Below are 21,410 nucleotides of genomic sequence, written 5' to 3'. Positions count from 1 at the left end.
GGTGCGACTTATGAGGGCGCATTGAAATGTGAGTGCTACCAAATTTGCCATTCAAACAACTGACCCCAAGGCATTAATAAAAGGTTAATTAATTACTGTTCATTAGGGCTCCGAAGCTCAGGTTATTAGCGGCAAAGTATGTCGGCCTCACTTATGAACTCCTCTGCAATGATGCCACGTTCGCTGCACGTATAGCTGTTTCATAAAAAAAAAAACTGTATGGTCTAAAAAAAATTAGGGTAGGTTGCACTGAAGGCGCAATGCTAAAGAGACAGCGGAGCTGACGGGCACCTAGCTAGTCCTGGCTTTTGGGCTAGGCTAAGCACTACCAAGTCATCCCCGAATTTCCCAAAAATTATTGATTATTGATCGATTAGCTATTGATTGGCTATCGGCAAGGTATTGGTTACGTATTTGGGACAGGCTAAGCACTACCAAGTCATCCCCAGCATTTCCCGGAATTTATTGATTATTGATCGATTAGCTATCGATTGGCTACGCAAGGTATTGGCTACGTATTTGGGCTAGGCTAAGCACTACCAAGTCATCCCCAGCATTATCCGGAATTTATTTATTATTGATCGATTATCGATAAGCTATTGATTGGCTATCAATTGGCTATCGATGACTGACTAAACTTAAGTAGTCCCAACCATGCTTAGCCTAGACTTAGCCAGGCGCAGCTTCGCTAGTTCACAAGGGTATGTGCCACTGCGCTTGGACCCCTTCAGCACTACCACCAGGATCGGCCCACATTTTTTGTGGACGACTAACGGACTAACGGCAGGCTTAAACAGCTCCGCTGTTAAAAGAAACCCCGTATGTACATGCCACGGGATATTATAAAAAAAGCAAAAAAAAAAAAAGCCTGGCATACACGAAGTGTGTTTGCATTTAGTTAGCGCCAAATGCTTTTGTAAAACAGGTGTCTGCTTTTAGCTTGCAATTAAGAAAATGAAAGATTTCAATGTTAGGTTTTCCGTGTGAGCCATAATATGATTATTGCAGTGCTCTTCGATCGTGCGAGAATGCTGTCAGGGGAGGTATTTTTGCCACCCTCGGCAGCAAGCTAATTAAGCACTTTCCAGTTAGAAACTTAGCGGGACAACTTAACCTCGGATATTTGAGTTCACTGGAATTATGAATTATCTGTTTGCATTATTGCGACTTTGTGGTACATCGGTTACGACGAAAACAAACAGAAAACTGCCGGAATTGTTGAGGAATACAGGCAAATATATAGCTAATTGTTAATCAGTTCCATAATGATAACATCACCGCTCGATAGTAGCTAGTAGTCGGCCGTACGTGCATTGTAACATATAATCGCGGTGCGGAATAAAGGGACTCTTTTATAGCCTAGGAGATTCTTATGAAGTTGCTTGAAACTTGGTCTCCTTCACGCATTTTTAATGTGTTCCTAATACAACATTTCTTTTTAGAATTTACTCCTGATAAGAGAGAACCTTAGACGCGTTTTATAATGATAAGTTCAGGTATGACGTTCTTCAAAACAGAAAAATAAAAATGTTTGAAATCCTGATGGTGTTGAGAAATCACGTAGAGAGTAGCATAGAAGCTTAAGAAGACTTCTTCATCACTTACAAGCGTGATGTTCGCGTGAAAGGTGTGATGTAGAGTGGCATTGGTGACGTAGAAAGAGGCATCGGTTACACTTTGCCCCAGGTACCTCGCCTGTAGGATGACGTTATCAAAAATGTTTATGGTGCGCGAAACAGTTAGATTTTTCAGTATAAAACCTTTCGGGTGTTTTAGGCTATTTTTAGACGAACCCCGTCTCTTATTTAGATTTTATTGCTTCGAAAGAGCGATCCGCTTATTGGCCCAGATTCATCTGGTCACCCTGGTCACTGCTCATGCTTGACTTTTGTCGCATATAATACTGATAGCGAAGATATATACTGCTAGAATTTTAATAATCTCCTGAAAGAGTGCGTCATAACGAAAACTGGTCTCTAACGCCAAGACCGAACTGCTGGCACAATGAGTGCAATGTAGGCAAGTGTGACGAATGCTAACTCAAGTTAGGGACACCACGGTCATATATCGGACCTTGCCAAATAGGCGTATAAGTTGATTTCACGCTTTTTTTCTAGGCTATTGAAAATTCAAGTTTGTTTTCCTTTTTTTTCTTCTTTTTGCGGTCTTCGTAATCGCTAAGACGTTTATCCCGAGACTGACGCCGTCACCGACGTCTTGTTTCGTCGCCCCTGACATTCGCGCTTCGTCGCATAGCACACTTGCCTTGCAGAAAAGTGCGCTTGTAGTTTTAGACATACTTTGCGCGAGTGCTCATTTCCATTGGTTTCTCTCTCGCTTTTAAGCGTAACACAAAGACACACACGGTGCAACACAAAGCACTTGTGGTTTTTGAATTGCACCAGTCCTCGAAATATTTGCCCTAGAAAACTTATACGCGGCAGGTGTCTAAAGCAGATACTCAAAGAGAATTGTTTCCAACATGGGCACTACAGCGTACGAGAGGCGAATTACTTGCAACAGCAGTACAGCAAATCAGTTTCGCAAAAATCTGCAAGATAGAGGATGTACCATGAAAGGAAAGCTTTCATCCACCCGGCAGTTGTACGAATCTAAAAGAAAAAGAGGGAGAAATACATTTATTGTACCATTTATTGTAAAACATTGTATTATTGTATTGTAAAACATACTATTTATTGACATCTTCTTCGAAACGGGGCGGCGACAAATGGGCACCTAGCCTGCTTGAGCTAGTCAAGTAATCTGTGTAGATATTTATCAGTTCGACATTTTGTCTTTCTCTCCTCCTTGTTCAACAGGGCGGAAACGAGACAGATTATCTCTCCTTAATCTTTTCTGTATTCTTTAAAGCCCACCTCGTACCGTTACGTATGCCTGTAACGGTTCCAGTCCTATCAATTTTTCCCAGTTTATTTTTCCCCTCTACCACTACTGTAAACGTCTCTTGCTTATATCGACTGCATCGAATTCCAGCGCTGCGCCAGACTTTCTAGGTTGCGTTGGCTGCGCTCGATACTGTCTGGAAGCGGCGTCTCGAGGGGCAGAGTCGCGCACAGGGCGAGGGATTGGCGGCGGCGGCGGCGGCTTTAGTTCCCCTTGCACGAGCGATTGCAAGTCACTCGCTATCCCCACGACACTCTTCCCGGATTGGTCGCTTGCTTGGCCTTCCGTTACCCTTGATGTGGTTTATATTACAAAAGTATCGTCGTCGCTAAGCTAGGCTAGGCCGAGCTATGCTATAGGCAGAGTCTACAGGAATGAGGCATAATCGTTAGTTGGGCTTTGTAGGGCTTGTAAGTCCGTCGATCTCTATTGAGACTTCTTTTTTTTTCGATGCCGCTCGACTCTCCAGTGCGGAAAAAAAAAGAAAGAAAAAGTTGAAGATTGGCACAAGTTGCCGTGGCATACTTCCTAGTGGAAATCGCGATTGTTCACGTATCACACATTAAAAAAAGGAAAGAAAGAAACACACGCACACGCAGAGAGCGCTCTTTGTGTGTGTGGTACTATTCTTATTGCGTTGCGTGAATAATTGCGCTTGTGTCACGCTGACCGTTATCGGCTATGCTTCCCAATAACCCGAGATTGCTATTTTGCACCAAGTTTATGTTTACAGAAGACGGGGTTCACGTGCAGTACGAAAATAAAAAAAGTTATGACGAAAATAACTTTCCTGGCCAGATTAGAAAGCGTTGTAAATAATTACTGAACTTTCATTTTGTTTATTATTTTTCCGTTGTACAAAGTTCGTAGTAGGTTTCTATACGGAGTTCACAGACGAACTACAAAATGCGCATTGTTTATACTTGTTTAAAATTAGAGGGAGGTTAGAGGTGATATGTAAAAGGTGAAAGTGTGCGGAAAAATTGCAAGGCTTTAGTAGTAAATTACGTATTCTTGGTTATACGGAGCATTATAACTGTGTTTTAGAAACACCGCAGAACTTAACACTGCGGCTCTGCCGGAACCGTAAACTCCAACAAGTTCACATGTGATGAAAAAAAAAGGGGGGTGTGGGGGTGGGGAAATATTATGGCTAATATTCTCGCAATGTAAACTGTCCGTGGATGAATTACTGCACTCGTAAAATTTCTATATGCTGGAAGCTTTCAAACGAACCAGTCATATAGGGGCAACATTTTAAATTGCGTGATTTAATTAGCGGCAATGAAATTTTTATTGCAACTACTCGACAGAAACAGCTTCGCTGCAAATTGGGTTGTGCTTCTGCAAGGTCACACACGTGTGCAGTTTTCTTTTTAATTCAAGGTTCATTCATTCAAGAAGAGTGCAGAAGAATTAAGAGAACATCTCACGCGCCGCCGAGTGCAGATACTGTTATCAACAAGCAACAATGACGAACACTGCCCGGAGAGTTCGAGCCCAACGCTAAACGTTTCTTTCAGTGTCAGAGCTTCGCCCTTCGGGCGAAACTACGCAATTCTTGTTTTTTGTTTTTTTTATCTGAGCGAAGAAACTAGAACTAGTAAGAGCAGTACCAGCGAAGTGATGAAGTCACCTGCATGGCAGCTCCTGCCATACAGTAATTGAATTTATCCCTCAAGCGCTCGGAAACCCTGCGAACGCGTCCTGAATGAAACTTTGAACTGCGCACACACGAACGGGCGACGTGCAGATGCCGCCATGTCGGACCCGACGGCAAAGAAAGTGGCAAAGTGCTGCACCACCTGAACTATTTCGTGAAGCGCAGGCGACTGGAATATGGACGTCAAAATGAATACGGAAGAGAACGAAGTCGAGCGTTTGACGGAAACCCGTCCGGTCGGGAGAAGGCATGGTGAGGAGTTGAAGATTAGACGCCGACCGCGAAATTTAAAAATGAAAGACGTTTCGATTGTGAAACAAGATTGTGAACAACGCTCCCGTGCGGGGAGCCGAAACGTGTCTTACTTTAAAAAAATTCTGGTCGGCGTGCAATTTTTAACTAGCTTGCCACTGAAGATGAACGTTAAAGGAACACTAAAGAGGAAAAAAAAGGAAGCCTAAATCATTTAGACTAATAAATTATTTTTAAAATCTCTATCTTCCTTAAGTCCACGGGTTGAGGTTGATTATTAGAGCAGGAAAAGAAGCTCAAAGTACTATTTATTGAACATCGATACAAAACGCCTGGCTGTTACATCAATATGACATCAGGGATTCCAAAGTATTTTTTCTTCTTATGTTAGCCGCTGTGACTCGGTAAATATGTTTTCGAAACTTGCTAAGGTTCAATCTTCGGCTCCCTTATAATGCATTGCATAGTCAATCTTTAGAGACTGAGGCTTACTAGGCCCAAGCAGACGGTGTCAAAATCTGTGACGTCATTGCAAGCTAGTGCGCGGGAGCTTCAAGGCGTGGTCGTGACACTTTTTTCTGGTTTTGCGTCTTCTTTCCGGATAACCAAGTCTCCTTTCAAATCAAATGTGGCTTCATTGGTATTGTATATAGAAGTGCCAGTGCACTGATATTGGCCACCATTCTGGGTGTTTCAGCGAACACTTTCAAAAATGCTTTAAAGGTTGCCTGTGGCAGTTAGCACAATTCTAGTTAATGAGTTGGTCTACTCGAAGAGGCGGACATTACTTGCACAAAAATTGAAATGCAGAATCGACTAATTAACAAAAAATCACTAATTAGGCTTTTAACTAAATACATTATATAGCCCATATTGCAATTTACAATTTCTAGCCGTGGAGTTTGCAAGGCGGATCCACTTGGAACGAATTCTCAGGATGACACCAGTTTCGAGATATTGATTCCCGAACTGGTTCCGCTTCGAAAGGACCATCTGGAATTCGCGTTGTGTAAGTTGTCATCGCACAAGTTCGCACGCAGTAAAGGCATTCTCGCAGGGCCAGGCGGGCGGAGGCAAGCCAGGCCTGCTGGCGTCCATGCTGAACCCGTTCCGGAAACAGGCCAAGCCCGAGGCTGTGCAGGGGCTGATGGCGGCGTCGTCCGAGGAAGGACCCGCGCACCGGCATGGGGACGACGAGGACGAGGACGACGAGGAGGATGACGCCGAGGACGAAGACGAGGACGAGCACGTGATCCCCGTGGAAGGGTGCCATTTGTTCCTTTTTTGTTATTTTGATACCGATATTCCTCTTAACGGTATATGTATATAGAGCGGCCAACACGTCGGACTGTCTCTGAGCATGCATGTTCTTTTTTTTTTTTTGCCTTTGTTAGTGCCTCAATCAAATTTTAAGTGCACTTCATTATCTGACCCCGCCATTTGCCTTCTTATTTTACCGCCTTTTCTTCTTCTTTCTTCGTTGCTTTAGCCCCCTTTTAATATATTTATCTTGTCTGATTCCAGTTGGATGCCTTTCGTTCTTAGTTTCGTAAACGATTTACTTCATGATCACTTTGCGCACGCCCTCCTGATCTTTGGGCCTATGCCCTATACAGCGGGCATCACCATCGTCATTGTTGGACTCGGCGCCCTTTGACACACGACGGCCTTCAGCAAACTTGCACGTGTGGCAGTGGTCTACAACGCGAATTCATGTGTGCCCGTGTGGGTGGTGGAGAACCATTCCCGGAGCTACTACTACACCAGCGAAAGGAAGCGTTCGCAGAGGCCGCGGCTATGAGATAGTCAAACCCGGATATATCGAATCTGAAGGGGATCACAAAAAAAAAGTTCGATATATAGGTAATTTGAAACATAAAATAAAAATTTTACTCAAAACGTTTTAAGGGGATTTTAGTGCTGTTCGTTATACACAATAATTCGTTATATGTGGATTCGATATGTCCAGGTTCGACTGTATATCGGGTGACCGTTCGAGAGCCGTCCCAAACGAGAAGAAAACTCGGTATCGGCGAAGGAGGGGCCGGTGATATTGGGCAACGTGGTTCGAGTTCCGCGAGAGTCAGAAACTGCCCGTTAACGGCCGTGGGACAGTGGAGTAGCACGAAATCTGCAAGGCCCCAGGGGGTTTTCAGCAACAGCCCCAGCGCTAAGCTGCGAGCGACAGCGCGACCCTCTCTCCTACCAAGGGAACGCTGAGAGTGGCTGTGAACGGCAGACGGGACGATGACTTGAAAGAGACGAGACGTTTATCGCTCGCTCGCTACATTTAGCCACCTAGTTAACCTTACCTACAAATAAATTAAACACGTTTCCCGTTACTTATCGCTGACATAACCATGTCGTCCTTTAATGCTCTCCTTGGAGAAGACAACAACGAACACCACTCGTGTCATGAACGTGATCATCATCATCATCACCACCACCACCCCGCATAATCCCCGCCTTTCTATTTCTTATTCTCATCACACTAACTTGTAACTGCTGTTTCCTGGTTTCACAGTTTTCAACTCTACTGTTGTTTAGTTCAACGCCTTGATTTCGGATTAATCTTGTTTTGAGCGATATGCGTCCTGACATTTTGCTGTTCTCACATTTCGCAGTTTTGTGTAATGCCCGATGCTAACTTTTGTTTGGCTGCTTCTGGTTTTCTTATCCACTTGTATTTTTGTTGGACTACTTAACACGCTCTTATATTTCGTATCTGCACTTTTTCAACCCTTCTTCAAAATACTGTAAGTGAACCTATTGCGTAATTATACATTTTCATGGAATTTGCTACTGTCATTGTCCTGTTCACGCGGCCTAAGTCTAGCAATTATGGAATGCCAGCTGTTCCCCTACAAACCCTTTCTTAGTCCCTTTGTAGTCTCGTACTTCGGTACCACTCGATGCAGCACTTACAATATGTTATCTATATTATTACGGGCAGTCCAGAAGGCCCGCGATGTGGCTGAAGGGCTCGGCCTGACAGTCCCAACGTGGGAGCGGCCCACGTCAACCCAGGGTTGACCTTCAGGACTCCATAAAGTTTTTCATACCATACCATATCATCACTGTGAATTACTGTAAACAAACTTGGAACAGTTCGATATGCATGTGTTAATGGAACCTGTACAATACGATCAAATTAGTACTTCGTAGCTGTTTAGAAAGCTCGGTTTCGATGCGAAGGCCTCGGCCAATAATTTCTAATCAATATATCGCGTCACATATCAAGCGCTTTGTTTTATATGAAGTTCATGATACATTCATTTAAGTTACGTTAGTTTTAACGTTTCAAGTGTTTCCTTTAACGAGACCTATAACCCCACGCGGCGCAGGGCCTACGACCCGGCCGAGTTCGACTCCCTGGCGGTCTCGGCCGATATCAAGGAGCTCTTCGGATTCATCACCAGGTAAGCGGAGGCACGGAAGTACGACCGACACGATGAACATCCTGCAAAGAACAGCTGAACGGTGGAATGTGGCCTAACGAAGTGGTTGTGGTGTATACCAAGGGATAGTAAGGAGAAGTGCGCTTCGAAAAAACAACAACAACAACAACAATAAACAGGATGGTTCGTGAACATAAGCGTGGCGTGGTACGGTAGCAGTTCAAGAGAATTGGTGAGGATGGGCGAAGACATTGTACTCAGTAAAAAAGGGTACAGCCTGCCCTCTTGGTGGCCACCATCTGGAGAGGAAGGGAAAAGGGAAGGGGAGGGTACTTGGAGGGGACGAGTGTTGTAATTGCCGATAAGAGTGTCTTCTCATTGGTGTACAAAGGGCCAATCGTCGAACGAAGATTCACTTAAATGTGAGCGCTATGTGCCCTAGACGTGAGCGTCGCTTTGTCTTGTGATAAAGTGTGTGCCGGGGATTCCTGCGAAACGCAGCGCGCCGAGAAAAGTAAGAAAAGAAGCAAGAGAAAAGGGCCGGGACTTGGCGGGGGCCCCAAAAGAAGAACGTCACCAGCGGGTGCTGGTAGAAGCTGGCGAGGGCTGCGACGAGGGTAGCTCGCACCCTCTCATCATCGCTTTCGACATTTGAATTGCTTCGATCTCGGCTACTACTTAACTCTTTTAAGACATTTTTCCCCGTAGAACTGTCCCTTGTTGACCTTTTACACGTCCTAGCATACAACCAAGGTTTCCGTACTCCTTTCCCGTTCCCAGTACAGAGTAGCCAACCGGAGGTAGCCTCTGGTTAACCGCTTCTTGTCTTTGCTTTTATCTCTTTCTCTCTCTCTCTCTCTCTCTCTCTCTCCAAAGAGGTCAGGTAACGGACTCTTTATCGCCCGTTTGTCCTCGTCAGCAGAGCAGTCATTCCTATCCAGTTTGCATGAATGGCCTATATATACGTCACATGACATGGATAGCATATGCATGGGTTATGGCAAACTTTCATTTCGGGAAACACCCCTGTGTAGACCTGTCAAAATTTCCCGGTAGCTTATTCGGTCAGTGTTTGTTTCCAGCCGCGACCTCCTCCTTCTGAACTCGATCCTGCGTTAGAATGACTACGCTGTCCCGAAATGTCCCGAAATGAGTAATTATGGAGCAACAGGTATGGTCGAACAGGGGAGGTATTCTGTAAGAGTCCACCCAATGGACATGTCCATTTTGTCTGCTGCTGAAGTGCTGATTGACTGTGGCGCCTGGCTCCTGCTGAAGCGCCATTGCAGCCCAGCCAATCTGAACTTCAACAGCAGACGAAGTGGACATGTCCACTATAGGGGGACTCTTACACAGTGCCTCCCCTGCTCCGACTGTGTACCGAGTGGATGGCGTTAATGCCCTCTGCCGTCTATGCTAACTCATCCGCGGCCTATGTGTCGGTGCAGGTACACACCCCAGACGGTCGAGCTGGACCAGGAGCTGCGGCCGTTCGTTCCCGAGCTGATACCGGCCGTGGGCGACATTGACGCCTTCCTCAAGGTGCCCCGGCCCGACGGCCGCGCGGACAGCGTCCAGCTGGGCCTGCGAGTGCTGGACGAACCGAGCGCGCAGCAGTCGGAACCTTCCATCTTGGCGCTCAGGCTGCGCGCTCTGTCCCGGGACGCGCGACTTGCGGCGGCCAGCAAGGCCGTGAGTGAGTCGCGTATGCGTGGGACTTATTCGAACGCCGGGTACGGGACTATATACACACGAGCACTCCGATTCGTACATATGAGACAACGCTGCGAAGACTCTTAGAGATACTTCTCTCACCTCTCGCATTCGCGACCAACAGATGGCGCGCATATTTGAAAGACGTATAGGTGCGTGTCACGTAATGCGATGTGACATCGTCTCGTGCTTTCGTGTCGCTAATTATGACGTATTTATTACATTGAAGGCGCCGCAGATCTGAACCTATATTTACCATGTGCAGCGAACGAGCGGAGTGACACGCTTCTTTGACCAGCCAAAAACATACAGTATAGTCACGTAGTAGTGACGGTGAATGATCAGCAAAACTGTGAATGACGAAACTAACTTTTTATTGGACGAACTTGTGCCCACAAAAGCAAGAGACACTCAAAGCACAGCGATAGCGGCGAAGACCGTCGGCGATCGCCGAAATCATATCAGTGAGTCAAGCGCGTCGGCTTGTATACATCACTCGTCGAAAGTTCCAGTGTAATCGATGGTGCCCGCGTGGTTTCTAGAAACTCCTAAACAATTCGTGTCGCCCATGCAATTTGATAAAGCAAGGTTCGTCGACAACAGACAATGTATAGAACCATGGATAACATTCGCGAAACGTTCGATACATGCAGGCGCGTACCTGCCCCGAGCGATAACGTTTAACATTCGTTAGCCGCTGAAATGCGGTCAACGGATACATATAATATATACTGTATATACCGCAGTTCGATGGGGGCGAAATGCAAAAAGTGCTCGTGCACATGTACGTTAAAGGTGCACGCTAAAGAACCCCAGGGGGTCAAAATTAATCCCCTGATTGCCCAAGTGTTTTGTTTGGGACGTTAAACCCAATGAATGAATGAATGAATGAATGAATGAATGAATGAATGAATGAATGAATGAATGAATGAATGAATGAATGAATGAATGAATGAATGAATCTCTAATCAGTCATACACCAAGCTGCTTTGTCTGTCCTCAAATTTCGCACTAAGTCGGCATATTTCCCGGGGGGAATTACTTCAGTCACAGCTATCATGACGCGTGGCTATGTGCGGCGACTTCAACATTGACGTGTTCAATCCAAAAATAGCTCGGTTAATTCTCGCAATACACGAGGGAAGCCGTTGGTGTAGAGAGATCCGGGATTAACATTCCCGCCACGCGCAAAGGAAAATACCTAGACCGCACGCATATACATTCGGGTGCACCAGCGACCTGTACCCTAGCTCTCACGTACACCTCGTACTTCCCCGTACAACGACCTCTCCTCGCTGCTATCACCAAAGGCTTCGAAGCCGCGGACCACACTACCCCTGAGAAGGACCATCCACCAGCAGAACTGCACAACAACCACCCACCGCTGAGCAAGCCAATTACACCAACTACTTAAGTGTGCACATAGTGTAAAAAGTGTACATTGCGTACAAATAACATAGAGTGTACACAGAACAACAAACGCTCATGCAGTGTATAATAAATTCATTTCCATCTGAATAGAATGCTATTCGCATAGTCGGATCGATAGGCATCGTAGATGAGTACATTCTGCCCGAATTTTGTATTTATTGCGGATTGTCACAATCTGACTCGTCTTGCTCTATGTCCAGAGCCTACCAAGTTAATTTTGTTGTAAAATGTGCGAATGAAAACATATTAACTTCTAAGTGAGAGCAATTTAAATAAATAGCCAGAAAAACGCAATGAAACTAAAAGCTCCAAAAGTATACAAAAATCGGTTACTTGACAGGCATTACGGGTTTGCCTGCGCACCCAGGAGGCAAAGTTTCATCAAACAAGACCGATCTCATTGGCCCTATTTATATGTCACAGGCCTCAGTCTACTGAACAAATTTTTTGCTTAGTAATTGGTATTTTGTCTCAAATAATTTCTTTCAGTATCTCTCTTAAAGGAATTTATTTCAAAATAGAGACTATAGCATACCAGATACAAATTACAACACGGGAACAATATGAACAAGAAGAAACGGCAAACCACGAACATACGGGCTAACAGAAAGGACAAAGAAACGAGTATACCACAATTTCACCCACGAAAACACTGCATTTTAGCACGCGGATATAAGTGAATACATGAAACAGTTCTTATTACGGGCGCATCACAGTCCGCACAATTGATACCATCTTAGTTGCTCAAAGTGAATATATAAAAAATAACTGATATAACATACGTAAGTATAACAAGGAAATCCTAAAGATTCTGAAGTGCACCTCTTCGTTCAATACAGTGAATAATTTTGTTGACCAGCGACGTAGCAAACGTTCCTCATCACCAACAACCAACCTGTCTGGCAGGTAACTCCAGATTTGAATTCTAAGGCGTTTGAAAATAGGATAGCAAAGCGATGAACGGGGCTATCTGGTGCACATTCACGATTGCGTATATAAACGTGTTATCTGACAGCATTAAAGAGTTGGTAGTTTGCGCTTCGTCCTTCCCTGTCTTAGTCGTTGATTTTTTCATTGCTAAAACTGAGTGCAACACAATCATGAACGGAATTTGGGATACGTATTACCGTTGAACCCACCGAAGGAACAGCGCCGCAGCGAAGCAAACATTACGGTTGCAAGTACAAACCTCTCAAACAAAGAACACTTCTATACATATCTACATGCACACTGAACATGCGATGAGCAGTATTTAGATAAGTGACCAAGGTGCACGTGCAGCCATGCACATTAGCGCGGAGCATGTCATTGTGTTTCTGGTAATTCAAGGGCCCATTGAAGCAACGTGAACCCCCCCCCCCCTCTGTTACGCCCCTAATAGCACAGCGCTGTTGGAAAACAAAGGGTGGTCTGCCCTTCGTGAGTGGATCGGGGGCTGGCATGGCATAAGATGCACACTCTCGCGTCGTGCAGGTGGTGAAGAGCGTCGAGAGGCCTGAGGACCAGCCGCGAGAGATCGAGTCGTGGCTCCAGAGCGTCCAGGAGCTGCACCGCGCTAGGCCACCACCCACCGTGCACTACACAAGGTCGGTTTTCGCGCAGTTTTCCATGACTCGAGCAAAATTTTTCCGAATAGGGACCGAACAGGAACGAATTGCACCGTGCCTGTTTGTTTTGACCCGTATAGTATAGTACCAACAGACTGGGCAAATAGTTAAAATCAATTTTTTTGGGAAACTGGGCAGGAATGATGCAAACGTTTATCAAATGATGCAAGAAAAGTCTTAATGAAAGTTGTCTGTGCTCGGTGATAGCCTGGCATGAGGCAACCAGCTCAGAAGGAGTGCTTGTCAACTACACACGGGTCGGTTTGCAGCGGAACGAGTGCATGGCGATACAAGGTGTCGAACCGAAAGGTTTTTGGGTTCGGGCTCCTACATATTTTCCGGTTAGGTTCAGGTTCAGTTACCGAGACAAATTTAATGGCTCGCACCGGTTTGGACCGGCTCATACGAGTACATAACGGTTAGAAATTAAGGAGAATTAAAAGTTTTAGCACTTAGCAATTCAACTGTAAGGGATTAGGACTGAGAATCAACGGCGAATATCTCAGCAACCTTCTGTTTACAGATGACATTGTCCTGTTCAACAACACTGAAGATTACATGCAAAAATTACTGAGGAGCTTAACCGAGAAAGTGAAGAGCATGGTTGAAGATTAATATGCATACAGGGACAAAGGTAATGTTCAGTAGCCCGGCAAGGGAACAAGCATTCATGATCGCCAATCAGCTTCTAGAGGTGCATGAGTAGGTTTATCTAGGTCAGTTACTCAGAGGAAAATTTACAGAAGAATAAAAAATGTCACAGTTTCGCCCTAAGGGCGAAGCAATGAATGCGATAGCAACACAGCAATGTCATACGAAGTAAGGTGAGCGGCTTTGGTAGCAATATGAATTGTAGTAAACATGAGCTGATTAAGTAAGCAGGTGGCTGCGGCGTAAGTAGACCGACATGAAGAGAGACTCGATGACCACGAGAAGGCGCGTGTGAAACGGTGGTGTTGATGAGAAGCGCTTCCCGTGGGCAACGCGTGCGAAGGGACACACCTGTAGCTCTGCACTGCCGATCCGGGCAGCATTGCATGTGTAGCGTGCGTTGGAAAATGTGGCCCGACTATTACTAACTGAATGAACAAGCGTGGTGTGAGCGCGCACAAACAAACGTGAATAGATCACACTGAATGACTGCAGACAACGACTGTCAAAACGCTGGCAGCAAGCGCATATATACGCCGCAGCGGCGAAGGTACGTGCGGTCTATCGCTTCAACGGAAACTGAGCGGTGAATGCACGGCGCATAAAGGTCAGAGCCGTGGGGAGATAAGAGACCGTGCGGGCGAGACGAGCGCGGTTGCTGGCAGAGGAGAAGTGCCCCCCCCCCCTGCTCCCTCCGGCGCTGGCTTCCGGCGTCCTTGCTTGCGCGTGGGAGATTGAGTGCGTTCGCTCTCCGTGATAACGCGCGTCCCCGCACGCTTCCGCTCGGGCATACGGCGCGCGGCGCAGATTTTATCTATAGGGAACCTCACGGCGACGGCGACGCCGACGCCGACGGCAGAAATCCGGTTGAAGTGTCCATATAATTGCTATCGCAATAAAATTGATTGGAGCACATACGGAAGGCGTTACCAAACCATGACCGGTAACTTACCGCTATCCCCGAAAAGAAAAGTATACAATAATTGTACTCTACTGGTGCTAACGTATGGGGCAGAAATTTGGACCTTAATAAAGAAGCTTCAGAAGAATGAGCAACCGCGTACGAGCTATGGAACGAAAAATGGTAGGCCTAACGTTAAAAGACTGGCAGACAGCGGTGTGAATTAAAAAGCAAACCGGGGCTGCGGCCATCCTATAGTTGCAGTTGCTTGAGGCAGATAACCAGTGGCGCATTAGAGTTGCCTAATGCGTACCGGGAAGGGAAGCGCAGTCGAGGTCGGCAGAGAGTTAGGTGGTATGATGACTTGGAGTAACTTGGAATCGGCTAGCGCAACACAAGGGTACTTGCGCGTGCAGATCGCTGGGAGAGGCCTTCGTCTTGCAGTGGGCACAAGCATAGGCTGATGACGACGAAAAAGTTGAGAAAACAACGTTTTGCAGACTCACTCGATAATTTATTTGAGTGAATGAAAGTTTATTTATACACTTAAGGTGACGCGGAACGATGTACGAAGTCTGTCTCAAGGTTCATACAGTGAGTCGGCAAATAAGTGGGAAACTCAAGGAAATACTCAAAAAGGGAAAAGTACGGTTAATGGCAGCAATGGCACTAAGAGCAAAAAGGTAGCAAGCCAAGCAACAGAAAAAGAAAAAAATTTGTCGCAGTTTCACCCGAAAGGCGAAGCACCAATTGCGATAGCAAATTAGTAGAGAGCTATACGTATATAGTTTATCTACTATATATATATATATATATATATATATATATATATATATATATATATATATATATATATATAGTAGTTTTATCAGCTGTACAAACTTGGACATGCATCAGCACCAGCAACGCGCAGAACTGTTGTCGACGCCGTCGGCGTTTTGCCCGCGTTCGCACCGAACGCGCGCGGCGTTTTTATATAAATACGTATTTGGTGCCGCAGCTAAACGTCGCCTCCCCTCCCTCCCGTCCCCCCACAGCCTTTCGCGCGACGGAAGGTAGACTTCCACCGCCCCGCGCTCGGGTGTTGGATGGGTTGTAAGGTAGTGATTGCACGACACGCCCATGTAATGTGGAGTGGAGTGGCTTTCTCGCAACACCACGAGCAGCGTGAAGGGTATGCCGTGGGGTGGATTTTATTGAGTAGTTGGAGGTTGAGTTAGGTACTTGCTTCGATAAGTCTCCAGCTGGTACCCTCCTCTTTGGTGAGTGAGCGATGGGGGGGGGGTAGTATTTTCTTCGGCTACCCTTATAATAATGTAGAATGTACGAGTAGTCACACGGTACTGGAACCGGTGCCTCAAGGGCAATGTGATGTGCTCGGCTTGTATACCCTCGAGCGACCCTGTCCGCCGCCTAGTTTCGAGCCGTCGCCGTCTGTCCGTCCGGCGGTGTCATGCAGGTCACGTGACCAGGAGAGGAGGAGAGCCGCGCTGGGGGAGGGCAGGCCACGTGACCAACAGAGGAGGAGAGGCCCGCTGGGGGGAGGAGGCGACCAATGAAAGACCGCGCTATAGGCGCGAGGAGAAGAGGCGATGGGTATAAGAAAAGATGTTTCTGTGCGACGCGCCCTTTCGGATAACCAACGTGCATCGCAGCTTAGCTGCGATGCGACTATGGGAAGACCACGAGCAGTGCGTACTCCTGAGGAAGAGGTTGCTTACCGCGAGCGTCAGCGAGAGTTGGCTCGTGAACGGGCTCGTCGCTTGCGCTCATTACTTGCGCGCAAAAAAGGGGCGGCACAACCTGCACGCGAAAAAAAAAAAAACGCCAAAACACAGAGAAACCTCCCGCGAAAACAAAACACACTGAGAGAACCGCAAATATGTACAACGCGCAGAGCTGCTGCCGACGCCGTCCGCGTTTCCGCGCGTTCGCGCCTTACGCGCGCGGTGTCCGTGACTGCAGCCGATGCCTCTGGCGGCGGCTCCGCAGGTTACGACCAGAGAACTGGACACTCGTCAAGTAACGTCGGAAGTTGCTGCCTCTTCTCGCCTCGCAACGTTTCAATATAAGTTCGTGTTGTAGATCTGTGTTTACTTGTGTTTACGCAATTGCACCACGCGCAACACATTCACATGTAACACTCGTAACACTCGGTGTAACTAACACAGCTTCGCTGTTCGACCATCTTCACGGAGTGGAAGGGCTCTGAATGTTTTGTGCAATCAATTTTTTAATTCTAGTCGAAATGGAGAGATCACTCGCCGGGGTGGCTCAGTCAGCTAAGGCGTTGCGCTGCTGAACACGAGGTCGCGGGATCGAATCCCGGCCGCGGCGGCCGCATTTCGATGGAGGCGAAATGCAAAAACGCCCGTGTGCTTGCGTTGTAGTGCACGTTAAAGAACCCCAGGTGGTCAAAATTAACCCGGAGTCCTCCACTACGGCGTGCCTCATAATCAGTACTGGTTTTGGCACGTAAAACCCCAGAAAGAAGAAGAAATGGAGAGATCGACCAATAGATTGCACAAATAGTAAAAATCATTTTTTAAACAGGGCAGGAACGGTGCAAAAATGTATCAAATAATGCAAAAAAGTTTATTGAAAAGGTGCCATAAAGGAAGGACTATGTTGAAGTGGGTCCAGCGTTTTTGGCAAGACTGTGAAGACCCCACGTACGATGCAAGATCAGGCCGCCCCTACACCTCGCGATCATGTAATGATTTCTAGATTGATAGCAGAAGCACTTCGTTTGGAAAAGTCGTCTGTCCACCGGATTTGGCTGAAAGTCTGCAAATTATAAAGGTGTCCGCCTTGACGGTGCCGCAACTACTGACTCCTGATCAAAAGTTTGGACGAAAAGAATGTTACAATAATTGGAAAACTTCAGACGACAGCGATAGATTCTTGCATAGGGCCGTCAAGGTCGACAAATCCTAAATTTACAAAAAATCAAGGCCATTCCGCCCTATGAAGGTGGATGACCAGCGGAGCTGTAAACATCGACGTAAGAAAACTTGTCAATACTTCAATGCATCAGTCATTGCCACTTAGTAACGATGGTCACAATGGCTTTGTGGTCGTTAAGATATCGATCGTTCTCTAATCTAAGTTCGCGCTGCTGCGCTCCGTAAGAGAGCCGCTCTTCGGGAGTCCTATATAATCACGCATGGCCTCCCCATGGTAACTCATAATCAACACTACCCAACTAGGTCCTTTATGGATCCACAGCAAAGCCTCGACGAGATCAACCAATTCGCCATCGCACCGAGCGCAGAACGCTATGTAGTATTGGGTGGTTTCCTAGCTTTCCTCTTAATACGCCAGGTGTTAGCACATATCTTACTGGTAGCCTTGAATTTGTTCCGGCTCCTCATAGAGGGCGGCGTCTGTACGCCTCGTATCCTCGGGAGTTTCTGTGTACGGACACGAAAATTCTACGGTACCCTAGCCATATACAGCTCCGCTGTAAAATTACCCAATAATGGTTTTAAAAAGTTGTCGCAGTTTCACCTGAAAGGCGAAGCAGCAATTGCGATAGCAAATTTGTAGAGAGCTATACGGAGTAATGATAGTAGCTTTATCAGCTGTATAAACTTGGACATGCAGCAGCACCGGCAACACGCAGAACTGTTGTCGACGCCGTCGGCGTTTTGCCCGCGTTCGCACAAAATGCGTGCGGCGTTGGTGACTGTTGCCGGAGCCTCTGATATAAATAGGCACTTGATGCCGCAGCTAAACGTCGCTTATCTTCCCTCCCCCTCCCCCCCCCCCCCCCCACGGCCTTTCGTGCGTCGGAAGAAGGCGCGTTTGCTCTACATATATGGTGATTGTAAAGGAGGAAAGAGACGCCTACTTCTGCAGCCCTTAAGCGAGCACGGCGAAAACGCGCGTTTGTTCTCCGCCGTGGGTTCACTCCCCGTGAAAGCGCGCGTCCCTCGCGCCCTTTCACTCGCACATACAGCGTTCGGCGGCGCGTGGCGACGATTTCATCTCCATTGACGTCATACAGAACCTCACGGCGACGGGACGGCGACGGCAGAAATCTGCTTTGGAGTGTCCATATAATTGCTATCGCAATAATATTTCCGTTCCACAGTGGGAGGTGCAGTTCTTTTTCAGGCTATTAGAGGTGTTCTGTAGCCGGGCTAACCAGGGAGAACGCCAGGAATACAGGTGTTACTTTGGACTCGATTTGTGAAGTGCAGCACTGCTTGGTAACCATAACAAGGAACCTCATCACCTGCTCTAAGTAATATTCTTTATTTCGATCAACTATTTATTTTGAGCTTGCAACAATTGTCAAGTTTAAGTAGCATTCCTAACAAGTTTAATATTAAGCATGTTTCTTTTTACTTAATCATGACTACGTTCTTTTTCGACACAAGATTTCTAAAAAGAGCATACCAGTGAGTGTAAAAGTTTAGGCTTTTCCCCTTCCGCGTCTGGCAAAGGTGCGGCTTGCCGCGGCAGGCGGGCTGCAATGGTATCCACTAGGGAGCCTACATTCAAGCGCTGTAAGGGTAGTGACAACACTAACATTTTGACCGTTATTTACCGCCAAATTTGGTGGAAAGTCATTTTAATCCCCAGTCTTTCTGCCTTTTTTGGTACGCTCTGATGTACCATAGCCTCCTCGAGGAGGCTATGGATGTACTCATGTTGGCACACGATCTATTAAGTTTATTTAATTCAGTTTTCCGCCAGTGCGCACAAGAAACGTGCACACATCTTTAATATACTAGCTGCCTTTTCCTTTTCCTTTTATTTGAACACATCAAACTTATTTTTCTATTGTATGTCGTGCGACACATATATAGCAACAAGTTATAAGGCACGATGGCGTGCTCGTGGTAGTATTATCTCACGCCAAGAATGTGAACTGCATTAAGCATTGTCATTGCTTTCCAGTTGTACATAATATATAAAGGGTGTTTTTCGAAGTGTGCTGTAATAAAGACTGTCCTTACTAGTATGTTTAACTAAACGTAGACGTGCCGTGTACGGCGCTCAGATCCGCCATTTGTCTCTAGCTGCTGAGGCCAAAGTTTATTAAAAGAAGTTGATTTCAAGTCACCAAGGGTCGCGGGAAACGTGGTCTGTCGGCTGGTATTTCGCCATTTTGTGCCCCGGATTTAACCCGCCAATTTAGCTGGCGGTCGCAAGTGGCCTTACAAAGGTTGTCACCACCCTAAAACGGCGCTTGCATGTTGGCTCCCTACTTGTCGATGCATGCGTCCGTGACGTAATGGTTTAAATGTCGGGCTAGAGCTCCTGTGTTCGAACCATGGCGGCGGATACATTTAATAATGTTTGTTTAATTATTTGTTACGCAGTAATTTGCTGAAAATGGTGAACTTACAAAGTCGAAGGGACTACAATTAGCGGTGCATCACGGCATGCTTCGCACCTCCCCAGGTTTCACGTTAGTGGAGCTGCGTTTCGCTCAATGGGGCATTTGACACTTACGCATAAAATTTAATTCCGCGCTCAAACCGAGCCTGCGACTTAACTCGTGCTAACTGTAATAACCAATAAAAACTAACAGTAAGAAAGGCGTCCATAAGGACCAAATGTTTTTAATGGTCATATACTTCACGAATCTGTACTTCAAGTACAGATTCGTGAAGTATAGATTCGTGAAGTATAGGTCAAAGCTGTCACGCGGATGTCAGGACGCGTCTGAGATACCGTGTGCGCCGCATGCAACCAAACTTGTCAAAAAAGCGGTGCTGGATTCTCCACCAGAATAATGCCCCTACGCACTCTGCATGAGTTTCGTGAGTTTCTTACCAACGACTTTCATCATTTTTTTCTGGAACGCCCTCCCGTCGTATTTAGCTCCTAACAATTTTTAATGCGAGACATTGTTTGCCTCATCCCAGGCAATTTGCGGTGTAGGTAGGTAGATTCCTATCTCGCTTCATTTCACACCTGTGCAATAAAGAGCAGCGCATGAGCGACAGTTGAATCGGACCTCTGTCTTTGAGCGCAGCAGCTCGTAACAAGGGAGCCAGCGCTGAAATATGGCGTCTCAACAGCGGCGCCTTAACATACAGCCTAGCGAGCAATGAAAGCAGTTTTTGGTAGGAGATATATAATTTGGTAGGAAATACAACCTTGCTGTAGCCTACAGTTATTACAGGACATCCGGAAGCATAGCTGAAAGCCGCCGTATGACACTTTCTAACTCTTGATAAGGAAATGTTTTAATGCGAATAGCATTCTTTGCATACTTCAGCCGTTTTGAGCCTATCTATCTATCTATCTATCTATCTATCTATCTATCTATCTATCTATCTATCTATCTATCTATCTATCTATCTATCCGTCCGTCCGTCCGTCCGTAGGTAGCCTTGTAGGAATTATACTCAGAAGCTTCTCCCAAGCGAGCACCCCTGAAGAAAGCCGGGCGTCTCCGTGGGTCGCTTGTGCCCATTTGTATTCCGGTGGGTGTCGGTGCGTCCATGCCCTATGGCCACGGCTGCGGTGACTTACGGCGCTGCAGCTTGTCGAACACAGCGCCGGATCGTTGGTAGGACTAGGATCTGCTGCACGGGCGCCGGTGGAACGGTCCCTCGAGCAGAGCCCGCTGACGGTCCGGTAAGGGGCCGCGGGCCGACGGCGGCGAACTGGTCCTCGTAAAGTCGCCGCCGTCCCGGTAATTCGTCCCACCGTCCCGGTAACCGTCCCGCCGTCCCGCCGTCCCGGTTTCCCGCGAGCCGTGCCGTCGTTCCTACTCAGAAGGGCGGCGAGCCGAGCGGAGCTTCTCCCAAGCGAGCAGCACCCCTGAAGAAAGCCGGGCGTCTGGCCGGGGGTCGCTTGTGCCCGATTTGTATTCCGGTGGGTGTCCGGCGGTGGGTTTCGAACGAACCACCTCCCGCAGCCGAGGC

General features: G+C 46.9%; 1 protein-coding gene across 3 annotated transcripts in view; it reads left to right on the top strand.

Annotated features, from left to right (window-relative positions):
• The window catches only part of LOC119453430 (intraflagellar transport protein 46 homolog), a 73,183-nt gene that overhangs the window by 11,012 nt on the left and 40,761 nt on the right, over positions 1–21,410 (top strand). For all 3 annotated transcript variants that reach the window (XM_049668151.1, XM_049668150.1, XM_049668149.1), the window contains exons 3-6: positions 5,877–6,085; positions 8,164–8,238; positions 9,666–9,909; positions 12,835–12,947. In XM_049668151.1, the coding sequence (XP_049524108.1) occupies positions 5,877–6,085; positions 8,164–8,238; positions 9,666–9,909; positions 12,835–12,947 (641 nt within the window). The remainder of the gene's footprint in view (positions 1–5,876; positions 6,086–8,163; positions 8,239–9,665; positions 9,910–12,834; positions 12,948–21,410) is intronic.

The sequence above is a fragment of the Dermacentor silvarum genome, chromosome 5 (genome assembly GCF_013339745.2).
Source record: "Dermacentor silvarum isolate Dsil-2018 chromosome 5, BIME_Dsil_1.4, whole genome shotgun sequence".
NCBI classification, from domain to species: domain Eukaryota; kingdom Metazoa; phylum Arthropoda; class Arachnida; order Ixodida; family Ixodidae; genus Dermacentor; species Dermacentor silvarum.
This window is presented reverse-complemented; position numbering and strand designations above follow the sequence as displayed.